Genomic DNA, 24700 nt, shown 5'->3' with positions numbered 1-24700 from the left:
GCGAGTGAAGCCGGGTGGAAAGCTTGTCTAGACACAATGTGATATTGCGTACTTAGCAGTTTAGATTTGTCCTTCAATATTCTTACCGTTTATTTAAAAACTTAACATCCCTAAAGTCAATTTAAGGCTATATACTTCGTAAAATCGATAAACGTCATCTTTACGTGGCCATTTAGAAATTCAGATAAAGGGCAATATTGAATCGTCATTGTACATATTTTAAAATTTACCATCGATTCGGAAAGCAGTTCCATAAAATATGAATCAAATGTACTTAATTAATTTTTTATGTAATCGGTTCGTAAAGAGTTGATTTCTGATTCAGTATCCTATGCAATTTTTATATCAAAGGAGTTTGTGTACTTTTGTATCGGATTTTAATGCGGTTTTTTTAATATACGTCCCACCATCGGTATTCTAAGCTCAATGGAGGTTATAATTTTGCATACGCCTTAGCTTATTTTTTACGTACTTATACGTTAAAAATACTTATAAAATTCCAGACGCATTTTTTTTCAAATAGATGAATTCTTAAAACTCTTTGTGGACACCCCTAACTGTGCCCCTAACAAACAACCCGCCAAACTTTGCCACCAGCACGTGACCTATCGTTTAAGATTATGTTTTCATAGACAAAATGCTCACATTAGAGAAGCGGTTTAAGCCGGCTGCGCGAAGCTAGAGACGAAAACATGAATTTTAAGGAAAAATTTAACAAAAATTTTTAAATTTATATTTTTGGTTTTATGGCATTCAAATGCTTTTTAAATATAAATTTACAAAGAATAGAAAAAAAAAAAAGCATTTGAATGCCATAAAACCAAAAATATAAATTCAACAAAAAAGGTCGTGTTCCATCGTTACAATATTGTATTCACTGAAAAGTGCTTCATATTGGTTGAAATGGTTGTTAATCATCTCAATAGATGGCGCGCGGTGTGTCCCTTCAGACACATAAAACTGAAAGAATAGAATAAATTCGATTGCTCTGGCGGGTCACGAGTGGCTGAGTTGGTCAGGCATCCGCCCCGGAATCCCGCTGAGTGATCGATTTTTTTCTATTCTTTGTAAATTTATATTTAAAAAATTTTAAGCGAATTCGTTGTTTTAAGTATTTTTTACTTGATCAGTGGTTAGGGAGCCAGGTGCAAATTTGGTTAACTATTTCCTCTCAAGAGATAATTCGTCAGACGCATGAGAGTATAGTATTATAAAGTCTCGTGAACGTCAGCTGGCGCTCGGTTGGGGGGGTGAGCGGTTGTAGCCTCCCACGCACATAGGAAAAAAAAATACATTCATTCATTCATTTCCTCTCAGCTAAAAATTTGTCAAATTGTAGCTAACCCAATATCTCAACGAAAAAAAATAGTCAGCTGGTTACAACATGGTGTATTATACGTCAGCTGGTGTCTCGAACATGAAAGTTAAATTTAAAGAAAAATTTATTTTCCGTTATTTCCTCTCAAACAAAAATTTACCTGATGATAGCTTATATGTAACTGTGGATAAATATATATGTCAGCTGGCTGTATCTTGATGGAAAAACCGTCAGCTGATACGGGAGGCTACAACCGCTCTTTCCCCCAACCGAGCTCCAGCTGACGTTCACGAGGCTTCATAATACTATACTTTGATGCATTTTACTAATTACCGCTTGAGAGGAACTTGGTCATAAAATCTGCTGCTGGCTCCCGGACCACAGTGTATGCAAGCTTACATGTCCCTTCGGGCTTAGTATACAAATAGTGGGACACCCTGTATAGAGTGATTTAAGAGAAAGGTTTTAGTATATAATTTATAAGGTTTTAGACAAAGCTAGTTAAAAATAAAACACCAAATATATCAACAGTTTATATTTTACAAATTGTTATACATTCAAAGATTTTCGTGTAGAAAATGTAGCAGAGTCGCCTCATAATGCTTCGCGGCGTGCATTGCTCGCAGAGAATGCCTCTCACCCGGGTATACCTGTAATTTAGAGAAACATATTAAATATTACTTTTCTATACATAAACGTAAAAGTTCGTTTATTACTAGTTAATATAAGATCTACTCGATTTGATACGACACAAATGGCCCAGAAACAAAATGCCTCAGACAAGACCAACTGGGGGCATTAATTGCCCCTATTTTATTCCGTAAATGTGAGATACCTTGTTAGGTAGATAAGGTTGCCTGGCAGAGATGGCTTAGAGCCATAAGGCCGTCATTTGTACATTTAAATCAATTGACAACATTTCATTTTTTATAAGGCCATGAAAGAAAAAAACCGTTTCTTTATTTTGCTATTGCGATTACAGAAAAAAATTTATTTAATTTTTTTATCGCATATTTTAGGAGAAATTAAATAAAAACGAAAAATGTTATGATGACGTCATACATACGGAGGAATAAAAACGCGCCCTAGCCTAATTTTCTATGTTAAAAAAAAAAAACTATCAATTTGACGTTTACATGGCAATGGCATGTCCTGTCACCTGTGTCATATTTCTAATGTCAATAGTTGTAGTGTTTACTGTTTACTGTTTGTGATTATTCAAATTTCAAGCTAACGAAGTATTGTTAGAACGTGTTATTTTGTTTTTGTTTTGGATTTGTATCTCACGATGAATCTAAATGAAAAATATACACCTTTTAAAGAGGCCAAATATTGTTTTGTTCCTTCCTGCAAGAACAATTCTATTAAACATAAAGAAAAAATGTTTTTTGTGGTGCCCAGTGCGTCTAAGCAAGACTGGTGTAAAGCAGTGGGTGTTGATTGCCCTAAGCGTAGCCTTTACATATGTGAAGATCATCTCAATGTAACATTATTCAGACTTTAGAATAGCAGAATTGTTTTTTTGAATAAATTTGTTTACATAGATTTTGATTCTCAAATCAATATTTGTGTTCTCATTAAACTAATTAAAACTATTATAGTATACTTGAATATTTTTCTGGCAATATACATATTTACAAACTTAGATTTCTTTCAATCCATTATTTACATCAATATTTGTTGCAGTTAAAAGAAGATATAACTAACTACATGTATTGGTCAACTATGAGAGGACGACCCAAACTCAAAGCTTCTTTACCGCAGTCCCTCCTACCTAATATATCTCCATTAAGGGAACCTCAGCCTAGCACATCATCAGCAGCAATTCCAATGGAGATAGATAGTGTCACAGAAAATAAGATGATTTTATTTTGTAATAAAGGTGTGCAAGTGAAACCAAAAATGGCAGATCGCACCACTAACTGTTCTTTGAGTAAAATTAAGACAGCTCCATTATCTTTTTGTCAAGATGATGATGACTTTAATAGTGAACAAATTGATATTGATGATGCCATACCATCAACACAGGGTAGCACTACTACTACAACTTCTGTAGATGTTTCTGACATTACAAACGAAAACATACAAAAATCCTTCATGCTAGAAATAATTGAAAAAAGGCCATTAGATTACATAGGATTACCACAAAATTATTATTGGTTAATAAACTTTTTTGTGTCTCATTTAAAATTAAAATCTATACATATTATAATAACATTATACAAAATTAAAAATAATTTATCATTCAGGCAAATATCAGACATGTTTTGTATATCTCTAAGCACTTTATGGCGTATATTTTATAAAGCTCTTTATGTACTATCTAATTTTTTTAAACAATTGATTTTTTGTCCCCCTATTTTGACTGTAAAACGAAACTTACCATCTTCTTTTAAAACAAATAAAGAATACTCAAATATATATTGCATAATAGATTGTTTTGAAATAGAAATAGAAAAACCATCCAAACCCATAGAGCAATCACTGACCTGGTCTCAGTATAAAAATGCTAACACACTAAAATATTTATTGGCTTCAACACCTGATGGTTTCATTGTTTTTGTATCAGCTGGCCATCGTGGTAGGATATCTGATACAAACATAGTGGAAGTATCTAGATTTTTAGATGTGTTACTACCTAACTGCTAAATATTAGCAGATCGGGGATTCAAACATATTGATACTTTATTGACTAAAAAAGGCATAAAGCTTCTTCGTCCACCAAGTGTTGCAAAAAATGTAAAATTAACAAAAAAAGAAGCCATTCAAAGTAAAGTTATTGCCAGTCTACGCATTCATATAGAGAGGGTTATTAGGAGAATAAGATTATTTAAATTGTTAAAACCACATTCTGTTATTAATAATAAGTTAATTCAATAAATCGATGAAGTGGTAACAATAGCATGTGGTTTGATTAATTTACAAAGTTCCATAGTGAAAAATTGTTAAAATAAGTTAATTCAACAGATAGATGAAGTGGTGACCATAGTATGTGGTTTGATTAATTTATAAAGTTCTATAGTAAATATAAATAATGAATATTCTGTAAAAATAATTTTAAACAGTGTCATTTCTGTAAGGACATTTAGGTTAAATTTACTAAGAAATTATTAAGTTCAAACTTAAACTTATGTATATGTATGTAGTTTTGTAAAATACTTATTTTATTTTATTAATATGCCTATGATTTTCATAATTTCCTATAAATAAAAGACTGTTTTTTATAAAGTTCTATTTATTTAACACTTTCCAACATTTTTGGGAAAATATATGTTTCCCAGAAATTTTCAGCACCCCTTAACAAATGTTGCATATAATCATCATCATAAAGGATCCAGTATTTGTGGATGATTTTGTTTTGTTCAAAATGTGGATCAGCTACACAAAATAATCCTTTTTTCTTTTTAGCAGCAAACATCTGAAGCATAATTTGTGCTTTAAATTTTTCTTTTATTTCATTTTCGTTTATGTACCTTTTCATTGCTTTTTGACTCATTGGACTTTTTACTTCAATGACAAAGTCCTTGCAAATGCCATCTGGGGATACTCCAATTATAGGGGATAGTAAAATTAAGCCTTGTTTTTCGATGTGGATATTTAGTTGTATTTCAAGCTCCTGAATAACTAGATTTTCTAATGTTTTGCCTCTTTTAATAGCTTGAGTCTCTGGCACTTTATATCCCCCTAAAATACTGTTGACTAATGCACCATCTGTAGTTTTGCATTTCACTGCCTCATAAATTTTGGAGCCAGTCACTCTACCCTGACGCATTGCATGCCACAATTTAGAGTCAGCCTGTTTTTTAGTTTTTTCAGCTATTTGGTTTTTGAGGTTGTCTGTAATGATGTTTGCATACCATGATTTAAATGCCATGTAACTGTGATCATATTGGACATCTTGAATAAACTGGAGCATTAAATTAAAAACGGTTAAATCAATCAGTGCAGGCTGCTGTTCTTGGCAATATTTTAAAATCATTCCTTCAGATATATTGCGCAGATTACACTCATTAGTAAATGTGGATAATGTTACATTCACATTTATATCTTCAGGAACTTTCCTTTTTCTTCCCAAATTTTTTGCCAAAACAAACTGCTTATAGGTAAACCAGAATCTGATGGCAAATTGGGAAATCAAAATTTTGAGTGTGCAACCCTAGGGAAAATGGACTGAACGATCTTGATACTGCTTATTTTTTATTTTGTCCTCAACATCATTAGTCACATTACATAAGTGAACAATACTGTACTTAATAATGAGATATCCACTTAATATTATGAAGGCACATACTTATATGTATAATATACATATTATATTACTTTTATCTATGTAATACATATATTATTATTTACACATACCTATATTTGTATATTCATTATCATTATGCCATGTAAAAATATGGCTGTAATGATAATGCAGATCAAAACTAGATTGCTAATAATTGTTTATAAAATAAAATAAAAATAAAAATGAAACTATGTTTATTTTCGTAAGTATTAAAGATACACACATTATAAAATTGACTTGGACAGCTTGGACTTGACGAATAGCCGTATTGGAAACTCCTGTAATAAGTTTTCATAAAATTATATTGTAATCAACAAACAATATTATAGTTACCTACTTATAATATTTTTTATTTTAAGTATCAAAATGGGTAAGTCCAATTTACCAATAAAATATTCAAAATTGAAAATTGTGACGTGTTTGACCCTTCTTCATCGAATGTTTTTCTATACACATTATAAACAACACCTCTTGCTTGTGATCGCAGCGGCTTTTTCGACATTTTCGAAGATTTTTTAGACAAAATCCTAAAAATTATTCATCAATTGCAAAGAAGACAAATAATTTGACAACCAATTTGATAGTTGTCAAATAAAATTGCCATATGAAAATCTTTTATTTCGTAAATATAAATATGCCATCAGATTCTGGTAGACCTATATCTGTAACAGCTGCGGCAAGTCTGGGTTTAGTCCAATAGCAAACAGTTGATGTAACCGATGGCTCATCTGATCGTTTAACAAGCCAAATTACAAAACAAATGGCGTGTTTGCACCCTCCTGCTGCTGCTGCGCAGTCGTTACATTCAACTTTTATGATTTTTTCTGCAGTCTCATCTATTGTAGCAGACACGACGTATAGTTTCCCTTTAACTTTGTGTTCTGGTGTTACACGGCATTTAATTATACACAAATTTCCTTCCCGCTTAACTTCGACGTATCCTACTGCTGTTTCGACGTAAGATTCTCGAGATGCAAGTAATGCTTTAGCACTACGAGTTTCCGCAGCATTGTAGCAATCGTTTTCATACATATATTCCATTATCATCAGATAACTAACTGAAGGTAGGTTTCTATTATCAGCAGACTGAAATCCTTCGGAAACTTTCATTGTGTAGTATAAAATTACAACAATCTATGTTAGCTATCAAAATTTAAGATACTCGAAAAGACTTGCAAATAACGGTGTGTAGTTACTAGTTAATTACAAAGCTTGGCGAATGGCGGTTTATTTTAGTGTTAACTGTCAAGAGTGATAAAATGTTAAATGTCAACTGTCGAGTTTTTTTTTTTAATCTAAATTACGTCGCAAAGGAAAAAATCTATTCCTCCGTATGTATGACGTCATTTGGCGTTTACGACATTTTAGAATGAGATGATTTTCAAACTCAAAAAGATGAATGAAAACTTTAATATTTTGAAAAAGCAAAAAATACGTGTATAATAATTTTTGATCTAGTTTTGATTAAAATAAAAAAATAAGTAGGTTAAAATTTTGAAATGTTGTCAATTAAGATATTTATCAAATAAGATAAAACCTAAGGTTCAATAAAGAATAAGTAAATAGAATAAAAATATTATGTTGAACACGCACAAATGTCAATAATAACACACAACATCAAAAACAGGTAATTGCCCGACTCGCGTAGTGTGCGAATTACATGAGAGTGAAAGAGAGCAACTTTTAACTATCCCGCTTAAAATACAAAATTGTTTTTGTATAACCTGCCATTTGAAACATATGACACATCTGCCCCCTACCCCACTATGGGGCAAGGGGCATTATTTTGCCCCTATTCATATATTTACCTGCACCCGATGCGGTTTCCCGAGCCTCACCAGCTCTGAGAGCAACGCCGCGGTATGACAGAAGTGAACATTTTCATCCGCAAGCCCGTGTATTATTAACAGTCTACCCTCACTGTGGACAAAAAAATACTTTAGAAACATAAAAAACTCTACTTATGTAATGAATTCCAAGGTTACGATGTAACGAATCATTAGGGCCGGCATAGATATGGCGGAGCGCATTTTTAATTGTCAAACTATTATTGACTTTGTCCTCATTAAAATAACATTCAAAAAAGCGCAGCGTGTGACGCTTCGATGCTTCTTCGTTGTTATTTGATTTTGAATTTTATACCAATGAGAACAATGTCGATAATAGATTGACAATGAAAAATACGCTACGCTGGCCCTTAATCAAATAATGGTCAGCATAAATTACGAAAAACTATAACGAAACACGTTAAGAGACTGATGTTAAATTCATTTTTTACAAAGCATAGGTACATAGATGATTTTAGATGTTGAAGCACCTCGTTGTAGTTTGCCAACTTGTTGGTAAGGATGTAGGCCTTGTGTCTTGCTGTACGGTAGTGGAATTCAGTAGCTGTCAAATCTAATGTTTGTGTTTAGTTTATTGTGGGTAGTGTGCGTTGAGTGAGCAATGCGTCTAATATGCAGTGTGAAGTGCGTTTAGTGTGCGTTATGCAGTGAGTTTTAGCATCAATGTACAGTACGTTTTTGCGCATTGTGTAGTGTAGTTAGTGTGTATTGTGAATTTAAAATACGCCATGTACCGCTCGGTATAGTGTGTGCAGTGTGCAGTGTGTGGGTGCAGTTTGCAGTGTATGGGGTGCAGTGTGCAGTGTGCAGTAAGCAGTGTGCAGCGTGCAGTTGCAGTGTGCAGTGTGCAGTGTGCAGTGTGCAGTGGCAGTGTGCAGTGGCAGTGTGCAGTGGCAGTGTGCAGTAGGCAGTGTGCACTGTGCAGTGTGCAGTGTGCAGCGTGCAGTTGCAGTGTGCAGTGTGCAGTGTGCAGTGGCAGTGTGCAGTGGCAGTGTGCAGTGGCAGTGTGCAGTGGGCAGTGTGCACTGTGCAGTGGGCAGTGTGCAGAGTGCGGGGTGCAGTGGCAGTGTGCAGTGTGCGGGGTGCAGTGTGCAGTGTGCAGTGTGCAGTGTGCAGTGGGCAGTGTGCAGTGGGCAGTGTGCAGTGTGCAGTGGGCAGTGTACACACTCACCGGTCCGGGAAGAAGGGCGCGTGCGCAATGACGCTGGCGCGGCTGTACGCGTGCTGGCGGTCGGCGGGCGCGCCCATGTACCGCTCGGTGTACGCGGTGTCGTACAGCCGCCAGCTCGTCACCGGCGCGCCGGCTACACACACCTTGAACACGTGCGGCCGGGTTGCTAGCCCGAGGAGTGAGAGGTAGCCGCCTGTGGGCAAGTCAAGAGTAAAACCGGCTTGAAGGACCATTATTCCGGTGATTTCAAAGTGAATTCGGCTCCAAGAATCAAAGTGGAGTTTGTTTTGATGATTGTGTAGGGTGAATCCGCCTCGAAGGATCATTATTACGGTGACTTTAGAGGGACTCGAAGGACAAAAGTGCGTTTATTTTGATGTACGAGTGTAGTGAAACCGGTTCGAAGGACCAAAGTGGAATGTTTTCATAATTATGTAGGGAAAGATGAATCCTACTCGAATTACAAAGATGAAATATGTTTTTATGACTGTAGGTAGAAACTGGCTCGATGAACATAGGTGGGGTTGGTCGTGATGATCGTTTAAGGTGAACTGATTCGAAGGTCAAATATGACCTTCGAATTTTATTACAATGTGTAAGAATTCGGCTCGAAGGACCAGAATTTCAATTTTATAAAAAATGTGTTATCCTTATAATATTTATATTTAACTCATTTTAATGGAAAGCCATAACGAAGGATGTATATCAAAATTTTACTGAGTTTCATTGTGAATTAAAATTGTATTTTAATTAACGACGCGGTTGGCGCAGTAGTAAGTAACTGCCTACTGAGCATAATAAAAAAAGAATTATCGAAATCGGTTCAGCCGTTCTCGAGTTATGCGCTTACCTTTTACGCTTACATTTTACGATTCATTTTTATTAATTTTAGTACCCACAACACAAGCCTTAATTGAGCTTACTGTGGGACTAGGTCGATTTGTGTAATAATGTCCAATAATATTTATTTATTTATTTATAATTTTACATTAAAATTTTTCTCAGTTTTTCATTCTTTTATTTACCTATCACGTAGAACCAAATATTATATGCAATAATTGTTACTACAACAAAAAATGACATCTCACCATAACTCCATCCGTGTATAGCGACGCGTTCCATATCTATACATCCAGTTTCTTTCGCGAGCCACTGTAGAACTTCGACCTGGTGATAAATACATTAATGTTCTTGAAAACATCTGAATTTATTGAAATTTAGTTGATCTTTGTAATCTTCACCCGCAACTTCTTTATGCGTACTAAAGTTTGGAACGTCTAAGTGATATTCCCGAAAAATAACAACATTAGGACCATCAAAAAAAGATCGTATATAATATGTAAGGGTATAGTTAGGAAGCGAGAGAGTGAAAGGCTACTCTATACAGACAACTCATTCGTGGGAAGATCTATGATGACCATTCGAATCACTTTGAAATTTAGCTATCCGCCAATAGGTGCCGCAGAGAAAACTCCCAAGATCGTCACAATGTTTCTCACATTACTACAGGTAGGTACAGAAATTGCCCCCACTAACCTGATCATCCAGTTCAACTTGTCCCATCTTGCCCCTAATAGCCGCTTCCCACGCTCGTCCGCGATGTTTCGACCCGCGCGAGTCCACAGAGACCACGCTGAAACCGCGCGCGGCTAGCATGTGCATGCGTAATTGGCGTATGCCCTGGAAATTTTGGGATTTTTTTTTTTGTATTTTATCCTATTAATTGGGACATTTGTATAACATTTTGGCAAGTTAGCAGATGTATTTACAAAAAAAAAAAATTCAACGATTTTTAAGATATTGTTAAAACTGCCTGGCGATTGTTTCTGCTAGTGTTATATGTTGAAAATTTAAACTTATTTTTAGTTATTTTGTTCGTGAAACAACTTTTTATTTCATGTTGGATAGCCCATTTATCGAGGAAGCCTATAGGCTATTTATCTTTACGCTAAGACCAACAGGAGCGGAGCCACGCGAGTGAAACCGCGAAGCGCAGCTAGTATGGAATATTGGTGGTTATAGTGCAAAATGTACAGTAAATTAAATGATAACTCACCTTATAACTATTAGTGACAGTCTGCACTTCGGGCCCTCCGTACACGTGCAGTACGGTCGGCCGAGCGCCCGCCACTGCGCTCCGCCACAGCGTACAGTACGCTGTGACACCGCACGAGAGCCGGGTGGAGTATATCTGTGGTGGGGGGACTTCGATACCGCTGAGAGAACGTTCTGGAAACGCGATTTTGAGCTTTATAGCATAGTAGATAAGGTCGCTTTTTGGTTGCTATATAGTAAGTCATGAGGGTGATTTTTGCTTGGACAAATGATCGCACTACAGCGTTCAACTCAGGCGTGTCGTACGAGAACCGTGCGAGCGATTGTAGACATTAATATGTGTACACACATATTATTGTCTAATAAGATCGAAGATTTTCGTATATATTTAGTTAGTCACACGGGTACTGTGGAAACTTTCTGGAATTGGAACCCTATTTCGTAGTTTATAAGGGTGATATTTGCATGACCACGGTGTGCAATACGCCGTTGCACAGTATGAAAGCCATACGAGCGATTGTAAACTCTATAAGATCAATTTTTGTTTGGGCGAATGTAAATTAAACGTCAAAATTGAATTTAAAGTGTTACTACATTAAATCAAGGCCTCTAAAAAGATTTTTCTTTAGTAAAAAATAAAAAACAAACCTTTAATAAGTAACGATACATCATTGCACTCATCACCGTCACCCGCTCGCTCCCAGCTACCGTTGAACGGCCGAGCGTCGAGGTTGTCTGTCAATTATAGATTAATTTTAGTGTTTGAAATATAAATAAAAAAAAAGAAGCATTTATTTGTCTCCAAAAAAAAAAACAAATAAAATATAACCAACATGCCAGCAGGCCGAGACAAATGGCAGACGAATAGAATAACGCAAAGGAATAGAAACTGCTAGCGCTAATTATTGACATAAGCTCACAACATTTTGGTAATGGTTTGGTCACACTATCACCTACTACTACTATCTACTACTACTGGGAAAGAAAAAGAATTCGAGGTCAATTAATAAAAAATAGGTTTTTTTGCGATTTTCGGTGAGACGGTAAGTTTATCATATAATCACTTGGAACCAAAATTGTAGATCATCAAATTATCTATAAAAAACGTTGAATACATTTTTTTCTAGGGGTCACCGTTTTTGCGAAAAACCAATTTTTTTATCCATTGATCTCAAAAAAAAAATCCAATCACCAGAACGACAGGAAATTGTTATATTTTATTTTTAATTGTATTTTGCACAATTTGGTTAAATTTCGACTGGATGAAAATTTTGTTCGTGGTCGTCGTCGTCGTCGTTGGTAGCATCGCATACGCTTATGTCAATTAGTATCGATAGCGGATTCTATTCCTTTGCGTTTTGACGTTTGTCTCGGCCCTCGGATATCATATACACTCACCGAGCAGCGGCCGGTCGAGCAGCGTGCCGTACTGCGAGAGCGCTGTTCGGCTCACGCGGTACACTCTCGTGCTGGGCACGCTGCTTATGTTGGACGACGTTATTGTGCACATTATAGTGCGGCAATGCAAGTGTACACTCACCGAGCAGCGGCCGGTCGAGCAGCGTGCCGTACTGCGAGAGCGCTGTTCGGCTCACGCGGTACACTCTCGTGCTGGGCACGCTGCTTATGTTGGACGACGTTATTGTGCACATTATAGTGCGGCAATGCAAGTGTACACTCACCGAGCAGCGGCCGGTCGAGCAGCGTGCCGTACTGCGAGAGCGCTGTTCGGCTCACGCGGTACACTCTCGTGCTGGGCACGCTGCTTATGTTGGACGACGTTATTGTGCACATTATAGTGCGGCAATGCAAGTGTACACTCACCGAGCAGCGGCCGGTCGAGCAGCGTGCCGTACTGCGAGAGCGCTGTTCGGCTCACGCGGTACACTCTCGTGCTGGGCACGCTGCTTATGTTGGACGACGTTATTGTGCACATTATAGTGCGGCAATGCAAGTGTACACTCACCGAGCAGCGGCCGGTCGAGCAGCGTGCCGTACTGCGAGAGCGCTGTTCGGCTCACGCGGTACACTCTCGTGCTGGGCACGCTGCTTATGTTGGACGACGTTATTGTGCACATTATAGTGCGGCAATGCAAGTGTACACTCACCGAGCAGCGGCCGGTCGAGCAGCGTGCCCTACTGCGAGAGCGCTGTTCGGCTCACGCGGTACACTCTCGTGCTGGGCACGCTGCTTATGTTGGACGACGTTATTGTGCACATTATAGTGCGGCAATGCAAGTGTACACTCACCGAGCAGCGGCCGGTCGAGCAGCGTGCCGTACTGCGAGAGCGCTGTTCGGCTCACGCGGTACACTCTCGTGCTGGGCACGCTGCTTATGTTGGACGACGTTATTGTGCACATTATAGTGCGGCAATGCAAGTGTACACTCACCGAGCAGCGGCCGGTCGAGCAGCGTGCCGTACTGCGAGAGCGCTGTTCGGCTCACGCGGTACACTCTCGTGCTGGGCACGCTGCTTATGTTGGACGACGTTATTGTGCACATTATAGTGCGGCAATGCAAGTGTACACTCACCGAGCAGCGGCCGGTCGAGCAGCGTGCCGTACTGCGAGAGCGCTGTTCGGCTCACGCGGTACACTCTCGTGCTGGGCACGCTGCTTATGTTGGACGACGTTATTGTGCACATTATAGTGCGGCAATGCAAGTGTACACTCACCGAGCAGCGGCCGGTCGAGCAGCGTGCCGTACTGCGAGAGCGCTGTTCGGCTCACGCGGTACACTCTCGTGCTGGGCACGCTGCTTATGTTGGACGACGTTATTGTGCACATTATAGTGCGGCAATGCAAGTGTACACTCACCGAGCAGCGGCCGGTCGAGCAGCGTGCCGTACTGCGAGAGCGCTGTTCGGCTCACGCGGTACACTCTCGTGCTGGGCACGCTGCTTATGTTGGACGACGTTATTGTGCACATTATAGTGCGGCAATGCAAGTGTACACTCACCGAGCAGCGGCCGGTCGAGCAGCGTGCCGTACTGCGAGAGCGCTGTTCGGCTCACGCGGTACACTCTCGTGCTGGGCACGCTGCTTATGTTGGACGACGTTATTGTGCACATTATAGTGCGGCAATGCAAGTGTACACTCACCGAGCAGCGGCCGGTCGAGCAGCGTGCCGTACTGCGAGAGCGCTGTTCGGCTCACGCGGTACACTCTCGTGCTGGGCACGCTGCTTATGTTGGACGACGTTATTACAGCTACGGAGCACTCCTGGAATGGGAAAAAAAATCAAAAATTTTAATATATGTTTTTAGGCTCCGAGATTGACAATTATGACCATTAATAAAAATAAATATCACAAATAAGTTATAGTAAGCTCGTGAGAGATGTGCACTCGGCAACGGTCGGCGCACGAATGGCCCGAGTCGTGCGCGCGCGCTGCTTTATATTGGTTCGCCGTTCGTTATTTTTTAAAGCTTCGACGGTGGCGCCGTCATATATTTTATACTTGTATTTTGAAATGAAACTTCTTTAGGCGCGTTGAGAGTAAAATTTCAAGATCGCCTCATGGCAATACCGTCACATCATGGAATAAGGAGACGATTTAAGTATCTTTGAATCTTGGCAAAGAAGTTTCACTTCGGACACGTGGCACACGTGCTCTTTTTTCTTCACCTACTTCACCTACTTGTCACTAAAGAAAAATCGATCAGTGAAACAGATGTATAATGCATCTGCCTCTTACTCCACTAGGGAACATGGGACTTAACTCACTATAGAATTGGTGAAAGGTCGCAAAAGAATAGCCACTGTGCATCATAAGAATGTGAAAATGGGTATAAATTTACTGTAGTGACGAAAATAATGACCACAGTGAAATCCTTTAATTCGATCGGACACAAGTTAAAAAAGGCCAAGCTAGGGGCGAAGCGATGCAGCTTACAAGTTGCTTACAAGTGCATTTATGTACTTCTGGAGTGTAAATGTTTGTATGTGTGTGTGTGCATCTTTTGGTAGTAGTTCTAAATTTAAAACTTATATAAAAATATACTAGTTCAGAGAGCCTATTACAGTATTAAGGAATATATGGACGATAAAAACCCATGGAGGGTTGTCGCGTAAAAACCACAGGATAGTTCTTTGGCATATTACTATAATATATAATGTTACATATGTAATTTGTAAAATTGTAAAACTGACATGATTAAAAAGAGCAACTATGGAGTTTCTTGCCGATTCTTCTCCGTAGATACTGCTTTCCGAATCGGTGGCAAATTTTAAAAATATGTACCTAATGACGATTCAAAAGTGCTTCTAGAAGAAGTCTAATTGAATAAATAAATGTTTGAGTTTGAGTTTAAATGTTTGTATGTGTGTGTGTGCATCTATCTTTTGGGGTGTTTTTTTTATGTTTGTGTATATGTGTGTGTCTGTATATACGCACCTCATCCATATCGACCGTGTGCGAGTGGCCCACATTGGTCAACAGTACCGGCGGAGCGGAGGCCGAGGGGCGAAGGGGCGCTACGTACAAGTGGCGCTCCAGTGGGGTCTCGCGGAGCCCCACGAAGTAGACTAGATCTAGGGCTTCGTCCACCTGGTTGGGGAAAGGATAATTTTTTTTTTATTATTGGACATTATTACACAAATCGACCTAGTCCCACAGTAAGCTCAATTAAGGCTTGTGTTGTAGGTACTAGGCGACGATAAATATAATATTTAATAAATACATATATAGATAATAACACCCAGACCCAAGAACAAATAATTGAGTTCATCACACAAATATTTGCCCTGACCGGGGATCGAACCCGGGACCGTCGGCTCAGTAGGCAGTTACTTTACCACTAGGCCAACCGCGTCGTCAAATGGTTGTTAATGTTTTTTTTTTGACGTGACAACGTCTTATAATTCGATAGAGCCGGCTGCACGCACGAAAAAACATGACTCATGCGGCGTTACCTCGCTCTGAGGCGTTCCATGTAAGGCTTGAAGTGCGAGCGAGAGCGCGGAACGACAAAGAAGCACAATCGGACATTGTCACGTTCAACTATCGTCAGTAAACCGACTTTACAGACAACCATTTCTTTTTCTGGAAATTTTTTACTGCAAACTGTAGTGTGCATACTATTTACATGTAGTATTTTAACAAGTATTACGCCTAGTAGTTAAATAATTTGTTGCTTGATTACGGTAATCTCTAGAACTGCTGGTCCGATTTAAAAATTCTTACAGTGCTAGACAGATAGTCCATTTTCGAGGAATGCTATAGGCTATATATCATCACGCTAAGACCAATACGAGCGGAGCAATGCAGGTAAAACCGCAGGGCACAGCTAGTTAATAAATAATGGATCTCACCCATATCTTTCTTCCCATAACTTCCCATTCGCCCGAAGTGATAGCTTCTTTGCTAATAATGTTCGGACCGGATGCATTTGATTCGTCCTCTGATAGCATTCCTTCGACGGCTGTGAGAAAAAAGTTATTAGGAAAATAGAGAAAAATGAATTAAAATGATAAATACATCACACATTAAAATATAATTATTAGTGAAACTAGTGCACTTGTAAACCTAGTGAAATGGTAAAACTAGTGGTACGGGAGCTAGCAACGTTTTAAAAAAAGTTATTTTAGTATAGTTGGGTTTTTGATATACTGTTTCTCTTGCTATTTCGGTTAGAGTCCGCGCTGTCTGGCTGGCCGTAGTGGTTGCGTTTATTAATGCGCACAGGAAAATATCCGTAATTTATAGTCATTTATTAACGCGTAATTTTATCTTTTGCCTTTAGATAGATCCATCAGACATATTTTTTTTATTGCAAGACGTTTTTTTCGTTGTTAGATAGGTGCCATACGCAATTTTTTTATTTCAAAATAATTAAAATGTCAAGTATTCTAAAATTCTCTCTTGTCAACGTTGCTACCTCCTATACGATAGTGCACTTGTAAGACTAGTGAACTTGTTAAACTAGTGCACTTGTAAAATTAGTGAAACATTCTACTCACTAGTGGCAGGCGGTTTGATAGCACATTCAATACGATACAGATGCAAGTGCCCAGTCTCTTCGGACGCCCATATGAAACTCATCGTCTGTTCCGTGGAACTCGTGGAACTGGAACTCGTGGAACTTGTGGAACTCGTGGAACTCGTGAGCGGATAGAATATGTCGTGCACGTTTATCCACGCGTCGGGCGCCGTTTCGCGGACTAGCACTTGGATTTGCTGCAAAGTTTTTGTGATTTTATTGCAAAAAACGAAAGAATTATGTGTTTTGGTTAAAATTGATAATTCGCTGATTTTTATTGTCGGAATGGATCTTTTTTATTTCTACTTTTTTGAATTTATGTTCTTTATGATTTTGACATGAATGAAAATTATGTAAATTATTATCTTTTTGCCCGCGACTTCACTCATATCATAAAATCCTTACGTTGCGACGAGAAAGAAAAACAACAAACAATTTTTCTAATTTATTTGACAATATAGCATAAAACAAAGTTGCTTTCCGCCGTTTGTGTCTGTATTAACTATTATTCCGATTATACTATGTAGTGAAGCCTAATGACAGTAAGGGCCGATTTTTCAATGCTTGGATAAAACTTATCCGTCCAATAAATTATTACACGATAATATTAAAATGTCACGTAAACTGTCAAGTACCGGCAATTAGAATACGTTTTTAAAATGGTAGTGTAATACGTTATTCGACGAATGAGTATTAACCAAGGATTGAAAAATCAGCCCTAAATATACTAACCGACTTGCTGCCCACACTGTTCTCAGCGGGCGACTCATGCACATGCGCAGGCGCAAGTGTATACGTTGAACGCGCTGAGAACTCGCTGAGCGGTATCAGCGCGAGCTCGAGCCGCTGCTGCTTGCGGTCCAGCAGCTGCACCCACACGCTGTTGGGGAATCAAATTCTAATTCAAATGTGGGAGAAATCAAATCTTCAATCAAAACTTGCCGGAGACGCCTGACCACTCGGCCAACTGTGATCCTGCCAGAGCAATCGAATTTCTCCTACTGTTTCGGTTTTATGTGTCTAAGGGACATACTATAAAAGTAAATATCATATTCAACATACTACTGAAATAAAATTTATTAACAAAAATATAAATGTTGACATTTATAATATAAAACTTGTCTTTGTCTACATCAACAGTTATACAATTTAAGCCAAAAACAAAAACCTCAATTTCTCATTAAATTTTCAAATATCATGTGTTTTTTTTATATTTCAAAAATCTCTTTTTCTTATAATTCATCAAAAATCTACTCACAATTGTCCACAAGGCGTCCAACCCACTCTGGCCAGATATTCAAACCACGGGAACGTTTCTTTTAACGGATGCTTCATCTCATACCATCTTATGTCTGTGACCTCCATACTGTCGTTTGGGGATGCTGTGAAGAGATAAGAAGAGATGGGTAGAGATGGGAAGAGATAAGTAGAGATAATAAGAGATTAGAAGAGATGGTAAGAGAAATAAAATAACTTTTTAAACGCAGAATTGTAATAATTTTATTGTTACAGTTACTTTTAAGTATAACACAAAATTTCTGTATAAAAAAATGAATCCCTATTTCCCTTTCTCACGGCATCACGCGTGAACGACTGGACCGATTTCAATAACTCTTTGTGTGATCGTAATTGAAGAAGGATCTTATGATAAAAAAACTCAAGAATTTGTTGCGAAGCATAAATAAATTAAGAAAACATAACGACTATTTAAACGTCTGTCGGGTCAGTTCGTCAAATAATGTGTATTATTTTAAAAAAATTTAAATAAATATTTATATTTCTATCAACTTACGTAACGTTTCCGAGTTGCCCTCGTTGTAATAATCGAGGACGGTTGTGGGTGACGCTTTCTGCAGTTTGAACGTCACCAATTTTAGCACAGACTTCGCGTTCGGTGTACCGGCGCGGGGGAATCTGGGAAGTGTGAGAGAAATATAAATGAAAATACAGTAAAATCCTTTTATTATGACTCCGGTTATATTGACCAACCGCTTATTATGACGTACTAGCCGTTCCCCGCGGTTTCACTCGCATTGCTCTGCTCCTGTTGGTCTTAGCGTGATGATATATAGCCTATAGCCTTCCTCGATAAATAGGCTATCTAACACCGAAAGAATTTTTCAAATCGGACCAGTAGTTCCTGAGATAAGCGCGTTCAAACAAACAATCAAACTCTTCAGCTTTATAATATTAATATAGATTACAGAGCAAAGTTTGGTTTTCATATAAAATTCTTAATAAAAGTCGGATAAAATGAATTCGTTTATAGTGACATATCGTTTATTGTGACCAATTTTTAATGAATTGTCCGGTTATACTGACCTAAATGAATTCAAAAACTTTTAACACTAATTTCTGTTTGGGAAAAAAGTTTCACTTCCGACACGTGTGCTCGGCATACGCGCCCTTTTTTAATGCAAATTATTCGCGGTATATGAAAAAAAAATTAAAAATTGGTTGTCTGTAAAGTCGGTTTACTGACGATAGTTGAACGTGACAACGTCCGATTGTGCTTCTTTGTCGCTCGTTTCGCGCTCTCGCTCGCACTTCAAGCCTTACATGGAACGCCTCAGAGCGAGGTAACGCCGCATGAGTCATGTTTTTTCGTGCGTGCAGCCGGCTCTATCGAATTATAAGACGTTGTCACGTCAAAAAAAAAACATCACATAATATCAACACTACCTGAACTCCTCGACCTCCCCGCTGCTGCTGTTCGACGACGGGAAGCTAAATATCTTGACCTCACTTTCATCAACTTCTTCGTAAACTATCCGGAACACATCATCTGTAATATTAGTTTTATGTTTTAGTGAAAGTAAATCAATACGGTTTTATAACATTTTACTTATTTAGTTATTTCTAGTTAAATGTAATTATATTTATTAATTAAATTTTTTATAATTACAATTTTTATAATAACAATTTTTATAATTACAATTGTGTACAAGATATAACCGAAACAATTAGGACCAATGATGTAGTTCGTCCTCGCAAAAATTGACTAGGTGTCCGATAAAAACGTCAAAACATGTATAAGTCAATAAGAACAAGTTTTTTTATTTTTAATTTCTGTTTATTTAATTAACAAAAAACTACCAATTGAACTTTAAATTATAAAATCATAAACATGATTAATTCTTATACTACTCACATAAAATAAATCTACACCATCACATGAATATTTTACTTTTGAAGAAGTCACTAACACCAAAAAACCGCTCAAAAGTATTCTATAAAACTCTTAACTATCCGATAACTCACCATCACATTTCGGTTGCCACCAGAAGCCGGTATATCTCGAGAACTCCTCCTGAGTTACGTAGCATGGTACTCCCGCTTGGAGAGGATCGTCGGCTAACCTGCAATGAATCGTCAATCAATCAACCAATGAATCAATCAACCAATGAATCAATCGACCAATGAATCAATCAATCAATGAATCAACAAACTAACAATCGATCAATCGATCGAATTAAATTTATTCTTCAACTTATACAAACTGTTCACATTGCCAATGTTTCGATCAAGGAAACCAGCATGTCACAAATATAGTCTGTTTATGATGCCATATAGGTGATGACGATGTCGATAATGATCGTGTTGGTGATGATAATTATTATTATAAAATATTGACTTGTATAATTGAACAGTGTTTTAATATGGATGATGACGATGATGATGATGAGATTTTTACTATGGGTGGTGATGGTTATGTTGTTGGTTGTGTAGATGATGATGATATGTTAAATTACGTACTTTAACAGTGTATTGATGTCGATGATGATGATGATGATCAAACTCACCGTTCATCCCGTCCCCTACACGCGTACGTCAACCTAGCGGGACGTCTGAGACAGTCCCCCGCGAGCCAGATGTCCCCGCGGGCCGCATGGGCCACTAGCCGCGGGGCGGAGGGACACATGGCTGGTGTGAGGGGCGCTCCGCCCCCCGTTGTTAGCGAGCGGGGGACTAGTGGGGGCGACTGGGGACAAGTATAATAAGATTTTTATACGTGGATATGTGAAATACATAGTACATTTAGAAATAAGTGTACGCCTCATTAGTTAAGAATGTAGTATGTTCTGGTTAAAAAGTAGCTGTTTTCCTCACATTGTCAAATCCAAAAAAAATTCTTAATGTCCTTTGTTTTATATTATACTAGCTGTGCCGCGGGGTTTCACCCGCATTACTCCGCTCCTGTTGGTCTAAGCATGATCATATACAGGGTGTCCCACTGTTGGTATACTAAGCTAAAAGGAGGTTATAGTTTTGCATACGCTGAGTACGTAAAAATACTTATAAAATTCCAAACGCATTTTTTTTCAAAAAGATGAATTTTTAAAACTCTATATTGTACACCCATTACAAGCAACCCGCCCAACTTTGCCCCCCGCACGTGAGCTATCGTTTAAGATTATGTTTTTATAGACATAATGCTCACATTAGAGAAACGGTATATGCCGGCTGCGCTAAGCTAAAGAAGAAAACATGAATTTTCAGGAAAAATTTAGCAAAATTTTTTTGGCGTAATTTTGTTGTTTAAGTATTTTTTACGTGATCAGTGTATGCAAAACTACAAGTCCCTTCGCGCTTAGTATACCAATAGTGGGACACCCTGTATAGCTTATATTAACTACTCGTGGATAATGTAGCTTTCGAATGGTGAAAGAATTTTTAAAATTGATCCAGTAGTTTATGAGCCTATTCATTACAATCAAACAAACAAACAAAGTTTTCCTCTTTATAATATTAGTGTAGATGTAGATAATGAAGTTTTTTTATCATACATTATTTTAAGCAATTAAAATTTTCAAAGCCAATTCCAATAAAATATTTAGAACTAAAATGCAATATCTATTTTCAACACTTGACGATATTCATTCTATATGTTACTAATACACAAAATAAAAGAATTTAAATAAATGAAAGGTAATTGGATTAATGTATTCTTTACATTATTTTCAAAGTCAAACAAAAATACTTCACTTATAATGCCCGTAATTATAATACAATAGACATGAATATGATACAATCAGGAAATGGTTGAAGGTAATAATTATATATTTACTAGCTTTCAGCCCGCGGCTTCGCCCGCGTTTTCAAAGAGCCCGCATAGTACCCATTCCTATGGGATTTCCGTGATAAAACCTATCCTATGTATTAATCATAGTTACCCTCTATATGTGTGCTAAATATCATTGTAATTCCGTATTATTTGCGTGAAAGAGTAACAAACATACACCTACACATACACATACATGCATCCTCACAAACTTTCGCATTTATAATAATATTAATTATTATAGAAGGAAGGATAGGATAGTAGGATTTTTAAAATAATAATTCTTTGAACTACTTTTTACGACCCACTTTGGTCTGGTTGTATCTGCTCATAGTCAATTGACTGATCGCAGACAATAATAATAATAAAAATCTTGGTCTGGTATTTCTGTTAAATTATCGTATTTTTATGTGTTACTTTAATTGGGATTTATCAATTAAAAACTGGGTCAGATAATGAGGATACTAAAATTACCCTGACAGCATGACTAAGTTTATTCTGATTATCATATTAAGTGTAGTTTTAACTTATTGGGAGGCAGTAACATTTGTTTTCTTTATTTCTTTTCAATATCCATACCTGTCCACCGCTCTCCTCAGCCACGAACAACGACGACGCACACGGGAACAACACTCTGCCACTCTGATGCAATTCGTATGACGCTATACCCCATGCGGCGACGCGCTGCCGCTCCCAGAGCAGTTGTTCCTCACGGGACCACTTGCCGGAGGACACGTCGAGCGCTACGTTCGATTCTATTAACGGCTTCCAGTCTAATCTGTAAGGGGATTAGGCTTGATTCATTTAACATACTGAAAAAATATCTAATAACCATTGTTTTTGGGCATTTATTATTATATATTTTGTATAATAAATAAACACATAGAAACAAAAATGTGTTGTCATATAACCAAGCAATTTATAATTAATCCATCAGGCCCCAGAATCAAAGACACAATAGAAAATCTATTGTGTCGCGGTCGGATCTGGCCGTTCAGGGCTCAATGGGTTAAATAAATTTTTAAACATTACAATGATCACATTTTTTTTTTTTTTAATTATCATTGACATCTGCGAGCAGTCAACGGACTATGAGCAGATATTTGGACAGAATAATTTGGCAATGATCACATGGCGAAACATTTTGTCTCCTCTATAGTTGCCTTTTATTGTAGTTAGACCATTTACCAAAGAAGGCTATAATATGACCACTAGAATAAAATTTCTTTTGGATATAAAGCAAACAATATTCCATGTGTAAAAAGGTGATAAAGGCTATTCCTATAAATTATAACTAGTTTAGACTAGTTGTCAATGTAGTTGTCATTATTTCATGTCTGAACATGCTTAGCTGTCAAATACTATAAAAAGCCGCTTTCCTAACTGACTCATGGCGCATTTGTACGAATCGTGCCTAGGGGCTCGGACGTTGTTTATACGACATTTGGCACAACTACCCACACTTTACTAATAGTCATTGACTTGCTGGTTTTGTTATCAACTACCTACATCAATTAGGTAGCTGTGTAGAATTGCAGTACATTCTTATTACATTCAAACTAATATTTAACCCGGCCTCGCGTGTAAATTTCTTATACTAGGCATATTCCTTCAAAACAATATTGTATATTACATTGATTACTAAGACAGGACTGTACCTTAAGGGGCCCTAGCATAATAAGACAATGCTTTGGTAAAGCATAAGATGCTGATTTGAATCTCACTTTACCTTTTTTTCTATTCTCTATATTTTTCAACTTTGAAATGAATATTACAACATTGTATAAAACAAAGACGCTTTCTCTGCCCCTTTATCCCTATGTATGCTTAAATGTTTAAAGCTATGCAAAGGATTTTGTTGCAGTTTTTTTTAATAGAAAGAGTGGTTCTCTAGGAAGGTTTTAGTATATAAAACCTAAAGTATAAAATATCTATTTATAGCATTGCACATAATTTAAAAGAACATTTATATATTTCATGGTTGAAACTTTGAAAGCTTGTTTAGAAGCATTACAGCTTAATAAGATGCAATTTTAAAGATTCATCAAAGCCAAACAGGTTTCCTAACAGGAATAACAATACAACAAGCAACAAAGAATTGACTCATAAACAAAAGATACAAAAAGAATCTATTCCTTTACTTTTGTTCTACTTATATATATTACTAGAACCTCTTTAGTTCTTAATCATTAGTTTATGAGTTCGTTCTTTTTTTTAGTTTTAAACATTATCAAGGTAAAAAAAAACTTACCTAGCATTACTAGGTTGCAATGTTGGTATTATATCAGTATACAACAATGTTATCTCCCATCCGTTCTGCGGAGTTCTCAAGAAGTACACTCTCGTCTTGCCATTGCTTAATTTTCTAAAAGATATAGCCATTGGCACCATAGTAGACAATGAGGATAGCTCTTTTCGCAAATCGTGAACGGCTTGTCTCACTTCCGCCCAACTGTACTTCTTCGGCGGTTCCCGGTCATATTCCCCTGCAGCAGCCCCATCTCCTGCCTCCCTTACTTCCATCTTTAAGTATTCCATACAAAAAAATTGAAAATTCTATTCAAGATTCATGACTGCACAAATTCGATCCAAAACAAAGCACAGCGTCTCCCGTTTTCCTAATGTGAAACTTGATTAATATATTTTACTAATTCATTGCTAAATGTATAATTTTGCTCTCATTGTTTTATTTAATTGTTTTTTAATGTATATTTGCCTAAACCGAGCCAACACACTGATTTTTGACTTTTCTTTACCAAATGATACAGAATAAAAATAAAGGAATTCAAATGACTACTGAATACAGATAACACATTCGCTGTCAAACTCAGCTGATATTCATAAATATAATCTGTATTGTATTGTCAAGCTTTTCATGAAATTAATTTACCAAGAATTTACCAATAAATAAATACATGATGCATAAATTTATAGATTTAAACTATATTTCAACAATTTGGTGATATGATAAGTCAGT

At 37.4% G+C, this 24700-nt stretch overlaps 3 protein-coding genes across 3 annotated transcripts; 1 reads left to right on the top strand and 2 right to left on the bottom strand.

The window, feature by feature from the left end:
- Positions 1 to 1838: 1838 nt before the first annotated feature.
- LOC149896322 (dipeptidyl peptidase 9-like) lies at positions 1839 to 24493 on the bottom strand. Its single transcript, XM_090117907.1, has 19 exons — positions 23975 to 24493; positions 22303 to 22501; positions 20465 to 20643; positions 19923 to 20020; positions 19344 to 19446; positions 18454 to 18575; positions 17920 to 18043; positions 17394 to 17541; positions 16642 to 16858; positions 15994 to 16103; positions 15077 to 15229; positions 13782 to 13902; positions 11328 to 11414; positions 10681 to 10853; positions 10161 to 10304; positions 9713 to 9791; positions 8625 to 8817; positions 7415 to 7526; positions 1839 to 1968 (listed from the first exon to the last, which is right to left on the bottom strand). The coding sequence occupies exons 1-19, from the start codon at positions 24259 to 24261 to the stop codon at positions 1876 to 1878; spliced, it is 2742 nt and encodes a 913-aa protein (XP_089974033.1). The 5' UTR covers positions 24262 to 24493; the 3' UTR covers positions 1839 to 1875.
- Positions 2595 to 3967, top strand: LOC149896324 (uncharacterized). Its single transcript, XM_090118377.1, has 2 exons — positions 2595 to 2747; positions 3005 to 3967. The coding sequence occupies exons 1-2, from the start codon at positions 2607 to 2609 to the stop codon at positions 3965 to 3967; spliced, it is 1104 nt and encodes a 367-aa protein (XP_089974503.1). The 5' UTR covers positions 2595 to 2606.
- LOC149896323 (uncharacterized) lies at positions 4551 to 6807 on the bottom strand. The gene is made up of 2 exons (XM_090118375.1): positions 6276 to 6807; positions 4551 to 5411 (listed from the first exon to the last, which is right to left on the bottom strand). Exons 1-2 carry the CDS (start codon positions 6714 to 6716, stop codon positions 4554 to 4556), a joined length of 1299 nt encoding a protein of 432 aa, XP_089974501.1. The 5' UTR covers positions 6717 to 6807; the 3' UTR covers positions 4551 to 4553.
- Positions 24494 to 24700: the final 207 nt, after the last annotated feature.

Source organism: Colias eurytheme, chromosome 29, assembly GCF_061535395.1.
Source record: "Colias eurytheme isolate Ceu_HAF_F1 chromosome 29, ilColEury1 Martin Lab GWU primary, whole genome shotgun sequence".
In the NCBI taxonomy this organism is placed as follows: Eukaryota; Metazoa; Arthropoda; class Insecta; order Lepidoptera; family Pieridae; genus Colias; species Colias eurytheme.
The sequence above is the reverse complement of the archived record's forward strand: the minus strand, read 5'-3'. Positions and strand labels throughout refer to the sequence as shown.